Source organism: Populus trichocarpa, chromosome 7, assembly GCF_000002775.5.
Source record: "Populus trichocarpa isolate Nisqually-1 chromosome 7, P.trichocarpa_v4.1, whole genome shotgun sequence".
Classification (NCBI taxonomy): Eukaryota; Viridiplantae; Streptophyta; class Magnoliopsida; order Malpighiales; family Salicaceae; genus Populus; species Populus trichocarpa.
Window position 1 is genome coordinate 13,064,000 of NC_037291.2, and position 17,230 is coordinate 13,081,229.

At 33.5% G+C, this 17,230-nt stretch overlaps 3 protein-coding genes and 1 long non-coding RNA gene across 4 annotated transcripts; 1 reads left to right on the forward strand and 3 right to left on the reverse strand.

Moving 5' to 3' along the window:
• Positions 1-383: 383 nt before the first annotated feature.
• LOC18100911 (chromatin assembly factor 1 subunit FAS2) lies at positions 384-3,999 on the reverse strand. Its single transcript, XM_006380310.3, has 12 exons — positions 3,772-3,999; positions 3,445-3,556; positions 3,276-3,302; positions 3,096-3,168; positions 2,596-2,699; positions 2,310-2,509; positions 2,118-2,214; positions 1,845-1,917; positions 1,631-1,719; positions 1,403-1,541; positions 1,001-1,101; positions 384-904 (listed from the first exon to the last, which is right to left on the reverse strand). Exons 1-12 carry the CDS (start codon positions 3,883-3,885, stop codon positions 678-680), a joined length of 1,356 nt encoding a protein of 451 aa, XP_006380372.2. The 5' UTR covers positions 3,886-3,999; the 3' UTR covers positions 384-677.
• Positions 4,000-5,256: 1,257 nt separating this feature from the next.
• Positions 5,257-6,234, forward strand: LOC112328130 (uncharacterized). Its single transcript, XR_002982755.2, has 2 exons — positions 5,257-5,525; positions 5,736-6,234. It is a non-coding gene; the product is annotated as an uncharacterized LOC112328130 (long non-coding RNA).
• A 1,200-nt stretch (positions 6,235-7,434) lies between these two features.
• Positions 7,435-8,352, reverse strand: LOC7485071 (cell wall / vacuolar inhibitor of fructosidase 2). Its single transcript, XM_024605295.2, has one exon. It carries the CDS (start codon positions 8,167-8,169, stop codon positions 7,615-7,617), a length of 555 nt encoding a protein of 184 aa, XP_024461063.2. The 5' UTR covers positions 8,170-8,352; the 3' UTR covers positions 7,435-7,614.
• Positions 8,353-9,807: 1,455 nt separating this feature from the next.
• Positions 9,808-12,390, reverse strand: LOC7485070 (alcohol dehydrogenase). Its single transcript, XM_002309864.4, has 9 exons — positions 12,148-12,390; positions 11,885-12,021; positions 11,735-11,781; positions 11,295-11,620; positions 11,124-11,206; positions 10,948-11,023; positions 10,709-10,770; positions 10,367-10,624; positions 9,808-10,119 (listed from the first exon to the last, which is right to left on the reverse strand). The coding sequence occupies exons 1-9, from the start codon at positions 12,182-12,184 to the stop codon at positions 10,003-10,005; spliced, it is 1,143 nt and encodes a 380-aa protein (XP_002309900.2). The 5' UTR covers positions 12,185-12,390; the 3' UTR covers positions 9,808-10,002.
• Positions 12,391-17,230: the final 4,840 nt, after the last annotated feature.

Genomic DNA, 17,230 nt, shown 5'->3' on the forward strand with positions numbered 1-17,230 from the left:
GCCATTTCCAGTGTCCAATATCTAAAAACATGCTCAAACATGTCCTCGTGTGATATTAAAAGAATCTCATTGCTAGCGATACACTTTTTGATCTTCCATGGATTCTAGAGGTTCATGAGTGGTGACATGATGTGGCTTATTGCAAGCAACTGCTGCTTCCTCTTCAGCCTTGGTAGGTCGAAAGTTGTAATAAAAGGAATTTTTTTTCATGGCGGCTGCAGGGAAAGAAAAGTATAGAAAGCAGAATCAGAGGGGGAAGATGGGGAAGTTTGCATCTATTTACAATGTAAGAAAAACCCTATTTTAATAGTGTATGGAGCAGTTTCCTTTCTTGAATAATCAATCCATTCAATGCTGCCTGAAATACTGCAGAGGCGTATATCTGTGATCAGTGAGAACTTTTTGGATTTCATTTTCTTCTCAAAGAGAAGGGAGGGGTGCTAAGTTTTTGTTTCTAAAATAGAAACCAAGTGCTCCCAGAAAAGCCTAACATCATTTTCCCATAAATCTGTTGTTTGTGTCCCTCCAAAACTTCTGACAAAACACCAATAAAAAAATGGGGGGGGGAAGGCCATTTTGCACCGCAACAATTTGCATCATACATCCGCATTTGGGAAAACGAGAGAGAGGAGAGACATCCTATACAATAGTTTTTTGACTACCAAAAGTTTTCTAGGTTACTGTGGATCAATTGCCATGGGAGTGATTCGCCTCTTGGCTGGCTTATTTGAGATGGGAGTACTTATGGAGACTGGTGATGGCTGCTTTCCTTCATTCTTTGCTACTACTGTTTTTCCACTGTCTTCTGCTATACAACCATTATTTGTCGTTGTTTCAATTATCATGCACTCTGGTTCCTGCGTATCAGGGCTCTTGTTCTGATGGACTGCGTCTTTCCTCTCGTCTATGTAAGATTAAAACACAACACATAAGAAAGGGCCCAAACTGTGGAGTAAATTGATGGACTAGCAAACGCAATAAAAGAGAAACAACAGCAAACCTGCCGAGGAGATGGGCGAACCCAGTTCATTAGTTTCAAATTCTACTAAAGTACAGTATCCATCTCGGGAAGACAAAGCTAAATACTGAGCATTAGATGACCTATTAGCAACAAACATAGTTAGTAATTTGCGATATTAATATCAACCCACATGTATCATCCAAAAGAATTGTAGATGGTGCAGCAGGAGCATATAGCACAAAAAAGAAAGGCTGTTTAGAAGTTAAGATGAAAAATGAAACTCTCATCTTGCGAGTCTGACCGAGCCTTAAACAGTAAGAAAATATGCATCAAATCATACAGAAACGGTCCACTCTAATTCTATCAAAATTTAATTGATGTGTACTATGATCTGTTTTTGCAAGGCAGGCTCTTCAGAGTTCAAACCATATTAAAATTTACCATGCAATGTCGGTTATGGCTGCATAATGAAGACCGGCCAAGATTGCTATGGGAGGAACGCTCTCTGTATCATAGATATATAATGAATTTAAAGTTGCCACAGCAAAAATCAGGCGATAGGGAAGTTTGAAGAGCCCAGCTGCACAAGTCAATAAAGATACCCAGCTTAATAATAACCTTTTGCTGAGCTACAACACATTTAATAAAAATCAATAAGACTTGAAATACCTGAGGCTAATCCCCTAAGGTTAAAAGCCACTGGACAAAAACGAACTGCCACAACAGGCTTGCTAGCACCAGGGAGCATTATTGCAGGTCTGCATATCAGAAAATATAACACATATTAGGAAAGAAATAAAAAGAACGGAAGACAAAGAATAAGTCTTCTTAAAACTTAGGTAGACATCATTAACAAGAAATGATAAATTGAAGCATGTCTTGCCTTGAAAGATCCATTCTGGAAAATGCATAAGCAGTATTTACTGTTTCTGATGCAGCTGACATTTTGTAAGAACCTGCAATGCAAAGGGTGCTTTGTCAACAGATATTAATCAAGCAACAAGCAACAGCAGCATTCTGTCAAATGCAAGTAAGACCGGCATTAGTTCATGAGATGAGTAAAGACAATACAAGCATTTGTGCATGTGCGTTTACAAATAAGAATAAAGAAACATACAGGCTTCTAACTCAAATGGACTTCTGTTTAGGTCCATACCTGCTGGCACAAGTAAAAAGGATCCATCAGGTGACCAGGCTAGTCTTCGGAAGAAAGATGGTAACGTCTCATCGTGAAAAAGATGTGTTTTCGTAGACTGCACCCCCAAAAAAAGTATAAGGCTTGCAACATGTTAAAGCACAAATAATCAACAACACAATCACTTTATTGTCTGAACTCAGAATCATTTACCATCTGCTGTTCTGCCTTTGTAATGACATGCTGAGAAACATAGTTCATCTTCTCGGCACCTTTTGTCTTTGTCTGAGGCTTATTCACATAAATTCTGCAAGTTCTATCTGAACTAAGAGAAGCAATGTACTTGGCCAATGGATCCCAAGCTACACCTTGAACATAATGGAAATGACCATCCAATAGCTGATGTACAGAACCTAAAACCAAGACAAGGGCAATCAGAAAATCAACAACCAAGGCACTTCAACTGTTATGCACTTTGGTTTTGTGTGGTCCTTCTTGCCTTTGTTAACATCCCATATGATGCAAGAATTGTCAACTGATCCAGAGATCAGATATGCAGAGTCTGCAGACCACTCCAAGTCCAGAACATCTTTGCGGTGAAATCTGCATGAAAAATGAAAATCATTAATGAGCAAAGAAGTGAGTGAATATCTAACCAAGATCCTATAAGATTTCAAATGGACATTTTCGCAGGTGAAAAGAATAAAAAACTTCGTACAAATGAAATGACATCAACCAAAGCCAAAAGATCAAACCAGTATCACTATTTCCTTCTACAGTTTTAAACTCCATGATATTAATATTATTACATTTTCCTGTTTTCATTACATTTCTCTCTGAATTCAATCAATCAGCAACGCAAGATTAATTTGGATGAAATGACTATGCCAGGCTCAACTTGAGCCTCATATCCACATTTAAAACAAACAGACCAAATCTAGTAGATCACGGCTAAGCTACACATGGAAGTTTAAGATCATATATGACGAAATCACTTACAAGAAGTTCTTGAGGACTTTCCATGTTTGACCAGTTTCTGTGGAATGTAACTTCCATATAATCAGCTCTCCCCCTGCTCGCATAAAATTGAATTTAAGACTACATTGCTGAATCACCTAATAAATGACCAGTAAAATTTCATCCTGAAAGAAAAATAGTCTCTGTAACTTAAAATCATACCATCAGCACCTGAGGCAAGCAATTCTCCTGCAAAACTTAAACAAATTAAATTACTTCTATTTAAGAAACTCCATCAATAGAAACAACGAAGTAGATAATTTGCAATAATTACTTGCTAAACATAAAATCAAAAATCTGAAAAGCAGCATCACAATCAACAAGTTCTTACCAGATGGAGAGAAACGGAGCACATTGACAGCTGAACCATGATATGAAAGGCTATTTAGATAAGTTGCCGTCGCGATTTTCTTCTGTGCTTGGCCTGAATTTATCACCCAAAGCTGCCAAAAAAATATATATATACTAATTCTTTGAAAATAAAATACCAAACACTGAAATGCTGGAAATGGGTCTTTGATTTTTTAAGAAAGATCCGAACAAGCCTTAAACTTTTAGTTCCACTAACAGCAGAAATATAAACTTAATTGACTGATTAAACAGGAATGGAAGGCGGAAAATTAAAGTTAAATCTCAAGAATAGAGAAATATAGTGTACCTTGATATCGTAATCGGCGCCGCCGGTGGCGAGGAGACCGGAGAATGGGTGGAAGTCTAGGGTTAGGACTGGTTTGGTGTCGTGCCAATTAATTTGCACTGTTCCTCCCTTCATTTCTTGTGGGTTTTCTTGTTTGTTTCTAGGGAAAGTGAAGGAAATGTTTTTAGGGTTTATATTTTTGGGTGAAGAGAAGGATAGAGAAAAAGGGTTTTTTAGCGGGATCTTAGTTTTGAAGTGGCGGGAAATGGGTGGGTCTGCTTTTTGAGACCATGGTACATTTTGGTTTTGCCACGTGGCTAAAAGGTTCTTTGTTGAGAAATTTTACGGTGGTGAAAGATTAATGAGTGGTATTTAGTTATTTTTTATGATTCATTTTAAAAAAATAAAAAATGAAATACATAATCTATTAAAAATGAAAAAATATCTTTATTTAAGATTTTTTTTCTTCTATTAATTATCCTTGAGCACAATAAGATTTTATATTCTTTATCATTACATGTTAATTTTTTCAAATAATTACGGTTAATTAAATATTACATCATATATAATTTTTAATTATAATTATAAGACCTCGTATAAAAGTAATTTGTTCTAAAACTTAAGTTGTGAGTTAGCAATTCATATGAGTGATTTTGATTATTTTTTAAATCCTTGAAATTATATTATTTTGATAAAAGAAAAATAATATTTTTATTAACAGACTCCTAAACAAATCCTAAATTTACAGATCATTGGATTAATCAAAGGTTAAGTATATAAAACACAAAAACTATATATATGATTTTGCACCAAGGATACATGAAAAAAAAGGATATACCAAGAATTGGGTTGGTAAAAGGTGAAATTGAAAAACAGGTTTCTTCTTTTTTTTTTTTTTTTTTTTTTTGCTTCAAAGGGTAATTTTGATAATTTTATGTGCAATTAAACTTGAGAAAGACAATATATATATAATTTTGCTTTTAGGGATAAAAAAATCATTATACTATATAAAAAAAAGTGGTGTAGATCAATTTCCTCTCAGTTAATTCGGTAATGCCTAGTGAATCTCATGGAAACTACAAAAATACCCTTGTCCTTGAAAGTAAAAGCGTGTTTGGCAGTATGGTTGCAGGTGCTTTTCAAATAACTTTTCGTGCCAAAATGCATGCCAATAATTTTTTTTATTTTTTAAAAATCATTTTTGACATCAGTACATCAAAACGATCCAAAATATACAAACCATATTAAATTTTAGTAAAAAAAAAATTAAAATTTTTTGGGAACGCAGCCGTAGCCGCGTTCCTAAACGTTCTCTAACTCTTGACGTTTTTGTTAAGAAGGACAAATATGTCAAAATACAATTCCCATCCATAATATTTTGATACCATGTCTAGAGTGTAAATAGCTGATGACTTTCAGCTTTTTAATTAATGTTAATTAATAATTGAGAGTCAAAGAGGCTGCTTGACTTTGTGTTTCAATAATTGTACACAATGAGTTGTTTTTGTAGCTTCTGCTGTATTCACTGTATGGGGCCTAGCTTAGCTGGTAGCATGTAATTTATAAGCGCTCTTCCATGGCTGCTACCCCCTTGCCAAAGCAAGTGTTCACGGGTAAACAAATAACACTGTTCTGGCCTGACCCTCATTTCAACGCTCTTTGAGCTCTGCTATCTGTTTGCAATCAATTTCTTGAATCCTTGTCACTTTACGATTTGGTTTCACATACTGTCATTGTTTGAGTCCGGTAAAGTGAATATAGCAAGACTGCAAGAGGTATATTTTCTATGTGATTTTAAGTTAGATTTTTTTCTCAGTAATATTAATGGCTACATATTCACAGGGTGCAAGTCTTATTTCACAGAATCACAAGTTATAAGTCTTGTATTGTTAATATGCTTCCTATGTGATCTTAAGTTAGGTTCTTTTTGCTCACTGATATTGATGGCTACAGACAGTAAGATTTATTTTACAAATTTTGTTCAGACCTGCAAATTCAGCCGAGATAATTGACAGATATCCGACAGCCGAGATACCAGATATATTGGTTTCAGATACCCGAAAGGCGCAATCCTGGTGTGAAATTAATGAAATGTTACGAAGCTTTTGGTTGACAGAGATAATTGACAGGCAGCCATGTTGTGCGATGTCACTTCACTTTTCTTTTTTGGTTTCTGCAGTTTGACTTTCGATGATTATATGTCACAGTGTTCATCTCAGCCTCTCTCTTATAATTCAAATCACCGCACCCTTCTGCCACTGCAGATCATGCTTTAAATCCACGTGATTGGGTGAGAAAGATGCTCAATACGTAAAAATTAACAGCAAAATTGCTGCTAAATGTGTCCATACTTGTTTTCCGTCAGTCTGGTCGTGTAGCTTGGGCTTCCCTTGTCGACATGACAATAGCTTTTTATTTTGGACTCTTGTTGTACACTTTAGCTTGTTTCCTAATCAACTTTATTTTATCTTGATCCCTTATTCTTCTTGTTTTGCACTCTATTCCCTTGTCCACTTTACTCCTATTTGTTTTTTTTTTTTCTCATGTTTTTTTGTATTTTGATTTAAAAAAAAACAATATTAACATCTATTTGGTAATAAAAGTAATTAAAAAAATATGAAATGGATGTAAATGTATCGAAAACATATTTCTTTAAATTTAATTTTTTTAAAAAGATATTAACAAGAGAAATAAAAGTAATTAAAAAATATGAAATAAACGTAAATATATCGAAAACTTATATTTTCTTTGAATTTAATTTTTAAGAAAATATATTAACAAGAGAAAAAGAATTGAAAATTACAAAAACAAAAGCACGAATGGCCGAAATGCATTGAAAACAATTTATTTTTAAATTTTTTTTAGAATATTTTGGAAATGAAACCATAATTGAGTATGACGATAGTTATATATAAAACTTAATTTGAAAATCAAACTTTGCCTGAAATTCAAGTTCTGATTTTTTTAAAAAGCAAAAATTCTTGAAATGATATTGTTTTGGTAAAGAAAAACAAGTTTTTTCATTATCCCATCGCTAGCCATATCTCAAATCAATGAATCACTGGCTTGACCAGCCAAATTAAATATGATATTATTAGCATGATTATATCTGTTAATAAGATATTATACAGACTTGCATGAAACACAAAATTAACTATATATGTATTTTGTACCAAGACATGATTTTTTTTTTATCAATGATACGAATTTGTCCATGCTTGCACATCTAATCTCACAAATATTCATCCATTTTTAGAATTACGCGTGTGTGTATATATAATTGAATTAAGGCCATATAGGCAGCATTAACTATAATGGCATGTCATAAATTAAGGATTAATTGTTTATTGGACTAGAAAAAATTATTGAAAAACCCATGAAGAGTCGGTGATCATCACTATAAAGCACCGGAATGTTATGGGTATTCTGCTTTCTTCCCCTAGCTTTGGCCAGAAAAGAAAATGCATGCAATGGAGTCCCTGGATATATCCTTGCAAAGGCGAGAAGATGTCTTTGACCTATTTCTTTTCTTTTTATAGTGGAGGTAGGCTTTGTAACAAATAATGGCCCATGATAATGACTTCTTTCATTTTTGGTGCACTGTTCTTACATTGCAATTATTGCTTGTAAGATTAGTACTAGCACTTAGAACAGTCTAGCCATATGAAGTTTAGATGATAAGAATTTTCAACATTTCTAGTTACCAACTTTCTTGATTTGATATGTATGATCATTCGAGCATAATCAATTAATTATTGAGATCATAATGGAAAGTCAGTACTATGGGCACTAGAAGTAAAAGCTAAAACAAAGCAAAACCAGAAATAATTATCTAAGAGATCTGCATTAAAAAGTGGATACAAATCACAAACCAAGATGATCAATCATCCCCAGGACCACATCGCAGATATGCTTCAAACCATCCTCTCTACGTGCAAGCTCGGATGGATAAGCCAGTCCAGGGTACCTTCTAAATGCATTACGGCAAGCATTTGGATAATCCGAGGCTCCCATGACATGCATATAAGCATAGTCATATGACTCTGTGGCCAGATCTTGAACTGAATCTTGAAGAGCATTAGCAGCATAACCGTACTTGTCTGCACATTCTCTCAGTACCTTCTTCATGGTAGGGTCATTTGGTGCAGTGCTAAGCAATTGAGATGATAAATAAGATGATGTGGCCGTGGCATTAGCCATTCCAACACCAATCATGATAAGTGCAAGACCTTTGGTGTCAGTTTTTGTGCTTGTGGCATTAGTTTTGAGAGATGAGACACAAAGGTCGTAATACTTGGTGTTCTTGCAAGTTTCCTGGATCAGTTTCATGTCTCCATTAACAAAAATTAATGGTTGGTGAAACATGTAGTGAGGGAAAACCAGGGAGAGAAGAAGGAACGTGAAAATTTTTGACCGCATTAGAGAGAGTGAGAGCAGCGAAAGTGATGAAAGTTTGATATTAGTCTTCCCCAGTTTCTTGTGTGAGGAGAAAGGAGGAGAGGGAGAAGTGTTTGAGAATTGAACCAAGTTTAGGCGATGGCCGCTTTCTTTATTACTCTTTATAATTGAGAATACAAGAGGTTGTTTGACTTGTGATGGCCAGAATTTTCAATAATTGTACAGAATGAGTTGTTTCTGTAGCCTGTGCTTTATTCATTGTTTAAGGCCTAGCTTGGCTGGTAGCATGGAATTTGTGAGCTCTTGCTTGGCTGCTGCCCACCTGCCAAAGCAAGTGTTCACGGGCAAACAAATAACACTGTCCTGGTCTGACCCTCATTTCAATTTTCAAGGCTCTTTGAGTTCTGCTATCTGTCGGCATATGCGGTCAATTTCTTGAATCCTTGTCACTTGGCAAGGTTGCAGAGAATCCGAACCATTCAATTATTGAGCTCCGAGAGACTTTCTGGAGCCTATCACTTCACAATCGTTATCATAATTGAGGCTAGTGCTAGGGAAATCAACATCTTGTATGATTCACGAGAATCAATTAGACTCCTCAATATATAGATTTTTTACAAAAGTTAGAGCAGAATAATGATACAAGAAATAATATTTTTTTATTTTTATTATGTTTTAAAAGCGTAATATTTATTAAAATTATTATTAATTTTGAATATGATAACTCATATTTTTAAAACATGATATATATATATATATATATATATTATAATTTAAATGTTTTTTCAGATCAATTAAATTGGTGTTATAATTTAAAATCATAATATTTAATTAATATTGCTTTTCAGGAACATTACATTAATTACATGTTGAAATGTGACATTAAATTGGTGTTGCATTAGTTTGTCATTTATTTTGATTTTGTATGCTAATGTCGTAAAAACCACCTAGAAGAGACAATCACCATAGATGCGACCACGATAACCATCATCATTGATTGCTAATGATTTCACATATATAATTAATGACTTAATTAGCTTCTTGTATGCTTTGATTAAGAGATATTACGCATGTTTGGACGAATGAATAACATTTTGTTTCAAATTAAAATATGTTCGGACATGATGAATTGGTTTCACATATCCATAAGTTTAAATCATAGGGTGAATTTAATGAAATGTTATGAAGCTTTTTCGCTCACAGAGATAATTGAAACTTGACAGCCAGCCATGTTTGACTTTTGACGACTCTTTGTCGTGTAAAAAACTCTTTTTTTAAAGGAATTCGGGACACACGGTCCACTTAAATTAAATAGTGTGCCCGATTAAATTAAATAAAAAACAGTAGATCCAATAACATTATAATATAAATTCGGAAAAAGACTTGTAAGGGAACCCCGACCACACCACTGAGCGCCTTTACGAAAATTGGAGTTCAAAAAAAAAAAAAAAAAATTGGAGTTCATTCTGTACAGACCATGATCTATCTTCGGGCCCTCGGTAACGGGTTCCAAACAGCATTTTGTCCGAACTGGCTAGTTTCCCTTCAGTTTCATTGGATCATAGTTATATCAAGAACAACAAGTGAAGTTGCCATTCTGGCCAGGCTTCAGGATTTAAATCAAAGTTTTCTATCCACAGCACCATTAAAAACACAAACTGAAAGAAAAAGAACATGTGATTCTTTGATTTATATATACATGCCAGAAATGGGCCACTTATATATATTTTTGCCATCAACAATGAAAGAAATTACATACTGATGCTCAAACACAGAAAACTTCTTTAATCAACAATCTCAAACAAGAATTTTATTGTTTCCTGTCACACCAAGGCAAACCAAACCAGTCTTCTTTTATGCACCCATACGGATAATACACCTCAGGCCAGCTCCACTAAGCATGTACTCGAAAGCCTTGTTGATTTCTGAGAAAGGGACTTCATGGGTGATGAATTTCTCTAGCTCCAGCTCCTGTCACATTACAACTAGAGAAGTTAACAGTGCAGGAGATTGCATCAAAATAAAACGAAGGAATTGGAGTTGTTAACAATGTAAAGATGATCATTTAAGTTGATGTTTTGACCGATTTTATCTTTAGGTTCCCTCTAAGAAATAACAACAGAGGCCATAATTCTATTCGACTACACATGTGCAAGTATGGAAATATATGTGCATACTGCATGCTGGCTGGATAAGTTTAATGGGAACTCTGATTTACCTTGTTCATGTACTTTTCGACAACTGAAGGAAGGTCGGAGCGCGGTTTGTAGTTGCCAAAGAAGGTGCCCTTGAGAGTCCTCTCGTTCAGGACATTCATTGGATGGGTTTTGAAAGAATCATCTTTGTTCGGCACACCAACAAGTACAGCAACGCCCCATCCATCATGGACGCATTCAAATGCAGAAATCATGGCATTGACACTTCCAGTACACTCGACACTTCGATCAACTCCTCCATTGGTCATTTCAGCTATCACCTGAACACAGTAAATCAAAATTAGGACAGGCGTAAAGGATTCGCCGATGCTAGTGCTCAGAACACGATTCTCTTTGTCACTTACCTCTTGAACAGGCTTGTTATGATCTTTTGGGTTCACAAACTCAGTGACACCAAACTTCTTGGCTGTTGAAAAAACACAAATGAACATCAGAAAGCAGTTATTAACACCAAGAATCAACATCAAGTCCACTTAAATTTATCTGTTTTGTGATATTAGCTATTAGACTGAGCAAAGCATCAATCAATAATTTAAGAGAAATGCTCAGCAGCCACAATGAACAACATAATAGCTTCTCTCACCTTCATCGAATCTATTGGAATTCAAATCGACACCAATGATTCTTGAAGCACCAGCAATCCGAGCCCCTTCAGCAGCCTGGATTAGGAAAAAACAACAAGAACAAGTTCTGCATTAGCGCTACCAGCAGCTTGAACAGAAAAAATTATCAATAATCTACCAGTATAAACAAACTTACCGCAAGGCCTACAGCTCCCAGTCCGAAAATGGCTACCGAAGAGCCTTTCTTTGGTTTTGCAACATTCAAGGTGGCACCAAGACCTACAAATCAAAAGAGAAATCCCCATTAAAAGAAAGCAACAAATCGCCCCATTCAATGATTTTTATCAAATCGTGTATTTCTCCCCACCTGTAGAGATTCCACAGCTGAGAACACAAACTTTGTCAAGAGGGGCAGCAGGATTGATCTTGGCAACACAGCCAACATGAACCACAGTGTACTCGCTAAAGGTTGAGGTGCCAACAAAATGGTAAATGGGCTGCCCTCTGATCGAAAACCTTGACTTGCCATCATTCAGCATCACACCCCTGTCAGTGTTAATCCTAAGAAGATCGCACATATTACTCTCTTCTGATTTGCAATGTCGGCATTCCTTACACTCTCCTGTGAAGACAGGAAGCACATGGTCACCGGGTTTGAGGTCTGTCACACCCTCCCCAACACTCTCAACAATCCTAAAAGCCAAGAGGACAAAAGATCAAATTAGTCACCTCAATTCATCGCTATTACAACAGTCAGAACCACCATCTAATCATGACCAATAATGGACTAATGGTTCAAATTCATACCCTCCTGCTTCATGACCAAATATTCGAGGAAACAATGGGGTTTGACCCTGCAATTTCACAGCCCATTTTCGTAAGCATAAATCTCTACTAGCATGAATTATAAAAAGACCAATGAGCAGACATAATAATCACAATTGAAAATGCAGTCACCTTGGCTTCCCAGAAGTAAACATCAGTGTGGCAGAGGGAGGTAAAGAGGATCTTCAAACGAACCTCCATAGCTTGAGGAGGAGCCACCTCCACTTCTTCTATTACCAGTGGCTTCCCAGCTTCCCATGCCACAGCAGCTACAGATTAAGCAAATTGCATCAAGTCATTGCCAGACATAAATGAGAAATCCAAATACACAAAATGACAACAGCACATAGAACATATCACAGACCCCACAAGGAATCATGAACTTTCTTGGTTACCTTTGCAACATATGACTTGACCAGCAGTGCTCGACATATTTGTTTTAAACGAACTTTAGACCCTTCTTTAACGCTTCTTTGATTACTTTGCTCTGTTTCTTGAGTTGTGACGAGACAGGTTGTCTTTGGAGGTATTTATAGTTGCAGAAGTACGCATATCTCTCCTGTTTTTTGGATTATGTTGACCATAAATTTGAATATTTCTTAAAAGAAAACCATTTACGATCCTGTTGTTTCATTTGTCCTCTGTTTCTCTCTCTTGGTGGCAACAACGGCTCCCCCTGTTTCTGGCTTTCTCGCTGTGTCTGGTTTTGGCTAACTATAAACCAGTCCTCAAACTATACTATACGTTTTAATACAATCTGCTAAAACAATTTTTGCAAATTTATCGTTCAAATGTCACTGTATTTCTTTACAAAAAACCTATCAATTTTAATAATTTTCCTACGCAAAACATTCTTGAAAAAGAAAAAAAAGAGAGAGAGTTTTGTAGTTTATACAAAAATTTGGTTGAGATCACAATTTTTCAGACTATATAGAAGTTTTATTTTATTTTTATTTATGTGATTGAAAATTCTTGTAGGGTAGTTTTTTCTTAATTAAAGTTATGATAGCAAGTAGGTCTTGACACCCAAAATACAATCACATGGTAAGGAACTGATTTTTAAGTGATTGATGGTTTGATGGTGAAATTGCAAGAAAGTATTTTTTTGACATTTAATTGAAATCTATATCTTGATTGAAGGGTTGATTTGCAATTAGCATTCTAGTTTTGTATTTCCAGTTGTGGTTTTGCTGTTTGTATCTTATTTTACTGCTGAGCCAGGCAGTTGACCTTTTAGAACATTGTAATACAGCCGGACTCCTAATAAATTACCTTTATTGATTTTTAATGAGGTTTACGCTGCCAGAAGGTTTCTTTTATAGAGATAAACACAGCAATTCTCTGAAAATTTCTCTGGAAAATTCAAAAAGTATTTGATTTTAAGTGCCTCGAGAAAACACTTTTATTTATTTTCCAAACATTTTTTTATTCATTTTTACCACCAAAAAAATGTTTATAAATCCCCATTCGGTGAAAAAATAACCACTTAAATCTATGCTACGACTTGATTAAAATAAAAAAAACATAAAAGGTGCAGAGAAAACTGTCCCTCCTCACATTACAATGAGGATTGAAGCATTTTTCTCTCTCACTTTTTTTTTCTTTGTTTTGTTTTTTTTTAATTATTGATTTTTTTTAATTTTATTTTTTGATATTATGTTGGTTTGGATTTGGAATTAATGATTTATTTTTATTTGTTTTTTATATTGTTATTGAGATCTCAATAAAACATGTCAACATCATGTTGTTGCTCGATTTCATAATTTCTTTTTTATTGTTTGTAAGAAAATAAAAATAAAGAGATCAAAATCAAAACAAAGAAAAAATGGCAACCCTTTTGTTTTTAAAAAAACTTTTGTGTTAACTCTGATCGTTTTTTTTTTTTTGCTTTCAATCATCGAGTTTTTTTCTTTTTGATTTCATCATTCAATGTTGTCTTAATTGCAAATTAGAATTTATAACTTGTTTTGATCTATTTTTTATGTGATTATCTCGATCTCAAAAAAATTATTCCAACATTGAACAAGAATCTGATTTTACAAAAAAAAGAAGATGGTTTTAATGTTTGAAAAAGATTGAAATTGAGAGGACTAAAATTGACACAAAGAAAAAATGGAAGACCTTAATTTTTCTTTTAAAAAAAGAAAATAAAATGGTGTTAGAGTGCTCGTGCTTAATTTTGCTTTGGGATATTTTCAAATTTCTTTTTTAGTCCCTTTCGTTTTGTAATTAAATAGTTTAGTTCAAATTTTTTTTTCTTTAAAAAAAGAAAGGAGTCATAAAACAACAACGAATGAAAAAGACAGAGGTCAGTTGGTTGAATTTCAATAATAAAAATAACCAAATTTGATGTCAAAATATTCATCTTGAAGAAAAGAGTTTCATTAAAGTGTTTTTACACTTTCAAGTTTTCAACAAAAATAGATCTACGTTGAGAGAGAGATCTTTTGTTGTTTGACTTTGTGTTTTTTAATAGATTTTTGAGTTTTTGAGTTGTTGAATTTGTTGTTTTTTTATGTTATAAGAGTATTTTTAGGTGAAAACAAGTTAAAAATATGATTTTCGAATCAAAAAAATCTCAGCTCAATTTTACAACCACCTTTCTACTAGTCAAAAACTGTGTTTGTAGATAACACATCATTTGTTTCTTTTTTTTTAAAAAAAAAAAGTTAGATGGACGACATGTCGTGTGGCTAATTTGGAGAAGAAATAAAATAAGAGTAGGTCTGGGCTGGCATGCTTTTGCACCTGGACTTTTTTTTAATTGTTTTCCCCAAAACAATTAATTTAATTTCTTAAAAATAGATTAATTTAAAATATGTTTTAAAAATTATTTTAAAAATTATTAAATCAATTAAAAATATATTTTAAATATTATTTTATTAAATTCCATTTAATTTTTGCTTTGTTCTCGAGTGAGATAATAGTAATGTTTTTATAATATTAGGAAACGTTTTTATTTTGTGCAATCCATCATAATTCTCTTTTCTCATAGTCTATTTCTACTATCATATAATTAAAATAAAAAAGGGTATAAAAATGAACTTATTATATCTACTCGAGTCTATGACTTGGGTGGCTAGTTTGGGAGGCGACTTGTATTGATCAAATTTATCACCGACTTATTAATTTTTTAAAAAAAATATTGTCTTGAATTTGTTTTTAGTCAAACTATATTTTTGCCAGTCATTTAGGTTTTCCTCTCACTCACTAAGTCGACATGGTAATATTAGATCAACTCCTACACAAATTAATTTGATACCCAAGCTAGATAAGTATTTAAATCAGAAGGTTTTAAAATTAACCAATTAAGTTGGGTTATGAGCTAATGATTATATTTTTTCTTACTAATGAAAAACACATTGACATTGTTTTTTAAGCTCAATATTTTTTTTGGTTCAATTTGTGATGTAAAATGGGCTAATTATCTAGTTACATTCTAAAACACTATCTACATAAAAATAATATTAGAAAATTAAATTTGAGGAAGTCATATAAAATTTACAATAAAAAATTAAGATAATAGATATTTTTTCTCATCCAATTTTAATGAGAAAATAATTTTATAAACTCTACATATTAGGCTACCATAATCATCCATAAAGCAATAAATGAAATCATTATAAAACAAGAGCTCTAATCTTCTTAAAAACAATAACATGATTTTTTATTAGAAGAATGTTTTTTAATAAAAAGCATCTATAATTAAAATAAAAGCTTGTAAAAATCTTGATCATTTGAAATAATTAGGAAAAAATATATCTTCAATCTAAACTCTTTTAATCGAAAACATTTTTTTTAGATAAAAAAAACAAATATTATGATCTAAATGCAAGTATTAATAAAAAAAAACTAAAATAATGACTTAAAATTTTGTACAAAAGGAAAAACCCCTATTAATATGATAAAATAAATTAAGAAATCTATTTAAAAATAACATAAGTAGAAAATTCTTTTTTCTTGAATAATAATTTAAATATCATGACAAGTATTTTACTTACAGTGCACCTTGATAAAAAAGCTTGAAAAAATTAGGAAAAGATATAAAAAGAGTCTAAGGCCTAAAATATTAAGCAGACACATGTAGCTCAAGGAAGATAAAAGTTTGTGTGCAAGCTATGCCCTTTTTTTTTAATGTTTAAGAGTGGACGACAAGTTATTTTTTTTTTTTATGAAGCAGATGACACGTCTGCTTGCTTGCTAGATTTATGATCATCAAAGAGGTGGCTAAAAAGTTATGATAAAGGTTTTTTTTAGGACCCAAAGACCTACTTTTTAGCATATTTTTATTTAAAACCACCCAGTAAACATTACAAGAATCCTAATAAATCAACTTGTATCATCAAAGCCACCTTAAATTGATTAAAACCCATAAAATAAAGTTGACGAAAGTAAACTCTTCCCTAACCTTTATTTGCATTTTTCGGTAAGATGGAAGCCTAAAAATACTTAAATGACTACCCTCCCATTAAGAGGAACCCAATAACACCAAAATCAGCCTTGCTAGTGGCTGGAATGTGGCCGACCAACTTCTTTCTCTCTCTTTTCTCATTATCCGTCGTCTCTCTCTCCTCTCAAAGTCCAATGACTAAAACATAATAGAAATGAAGTTCGGTATTTAAACCCGAAACCATAAAAAAGAGGGGAAAAAAGGGGGGAAATTAAAACTATAGGACCGAACTGTAATTCTCCATGCCAAAGTGAAAAAAAGGGTTGGATATGCTTAGCCAAGTAAATGTTGGTCATTGTTGTTTCAATTTTCTAAAATTAATAAAATCAAATTCTATTTTCTAAAATTGAGGAGCAATTCTAATGCAATTATAAGGTATCGATTACACATATATCATTTTTCTAGGGGTGAAGCTGACAACCATCATACTAGTATTAGGAATTGTAGCTGCAAAAGATTTGCATCTTAAGTAGTTAAATGTGAAAATTGCTTCTCATGAATATTTATAGGAAAAATATCTACATAAAGCAGCCAAAAGGATTCCCAGTAAATGAACAGGAAAATCTAGTTTGCAAACTAAAAAAAAGCTTGTATGGCTTGAGTTAATAAGATTAGAAGTAGACCATTGATGTTATGTGAAGAACTTTGATAGCAAGTCATAAAGTCTTAAGAATAGAATCGGTTAAAATACATTACCATGTGAGACCGACAACGTGGATTGAGAACTACAGTTTGAAGCTTAATCTGGTCCTTTTTACATTTAATTTTGTAGTAGTTTGGACTCTGTATTTTTATTTGTACTAATTTCAACATTTCATTCTCAATCTTGTCCTTCACCGTTACAAACAGTGTTAAGTCTTGCCGGCAACTGGTAGTACATGTTTAACAATGTTTTAACCGGTAACTGATGGAGGGAACTCTGACCACACCACTGAGCGGCTTTACGAAAATTGGAGTTCATTCTGTACAGACCATGCTCTATCTTCGGGCCCTCGGTAACGGGTTCCAAACAGCATTTTGTCCGAACT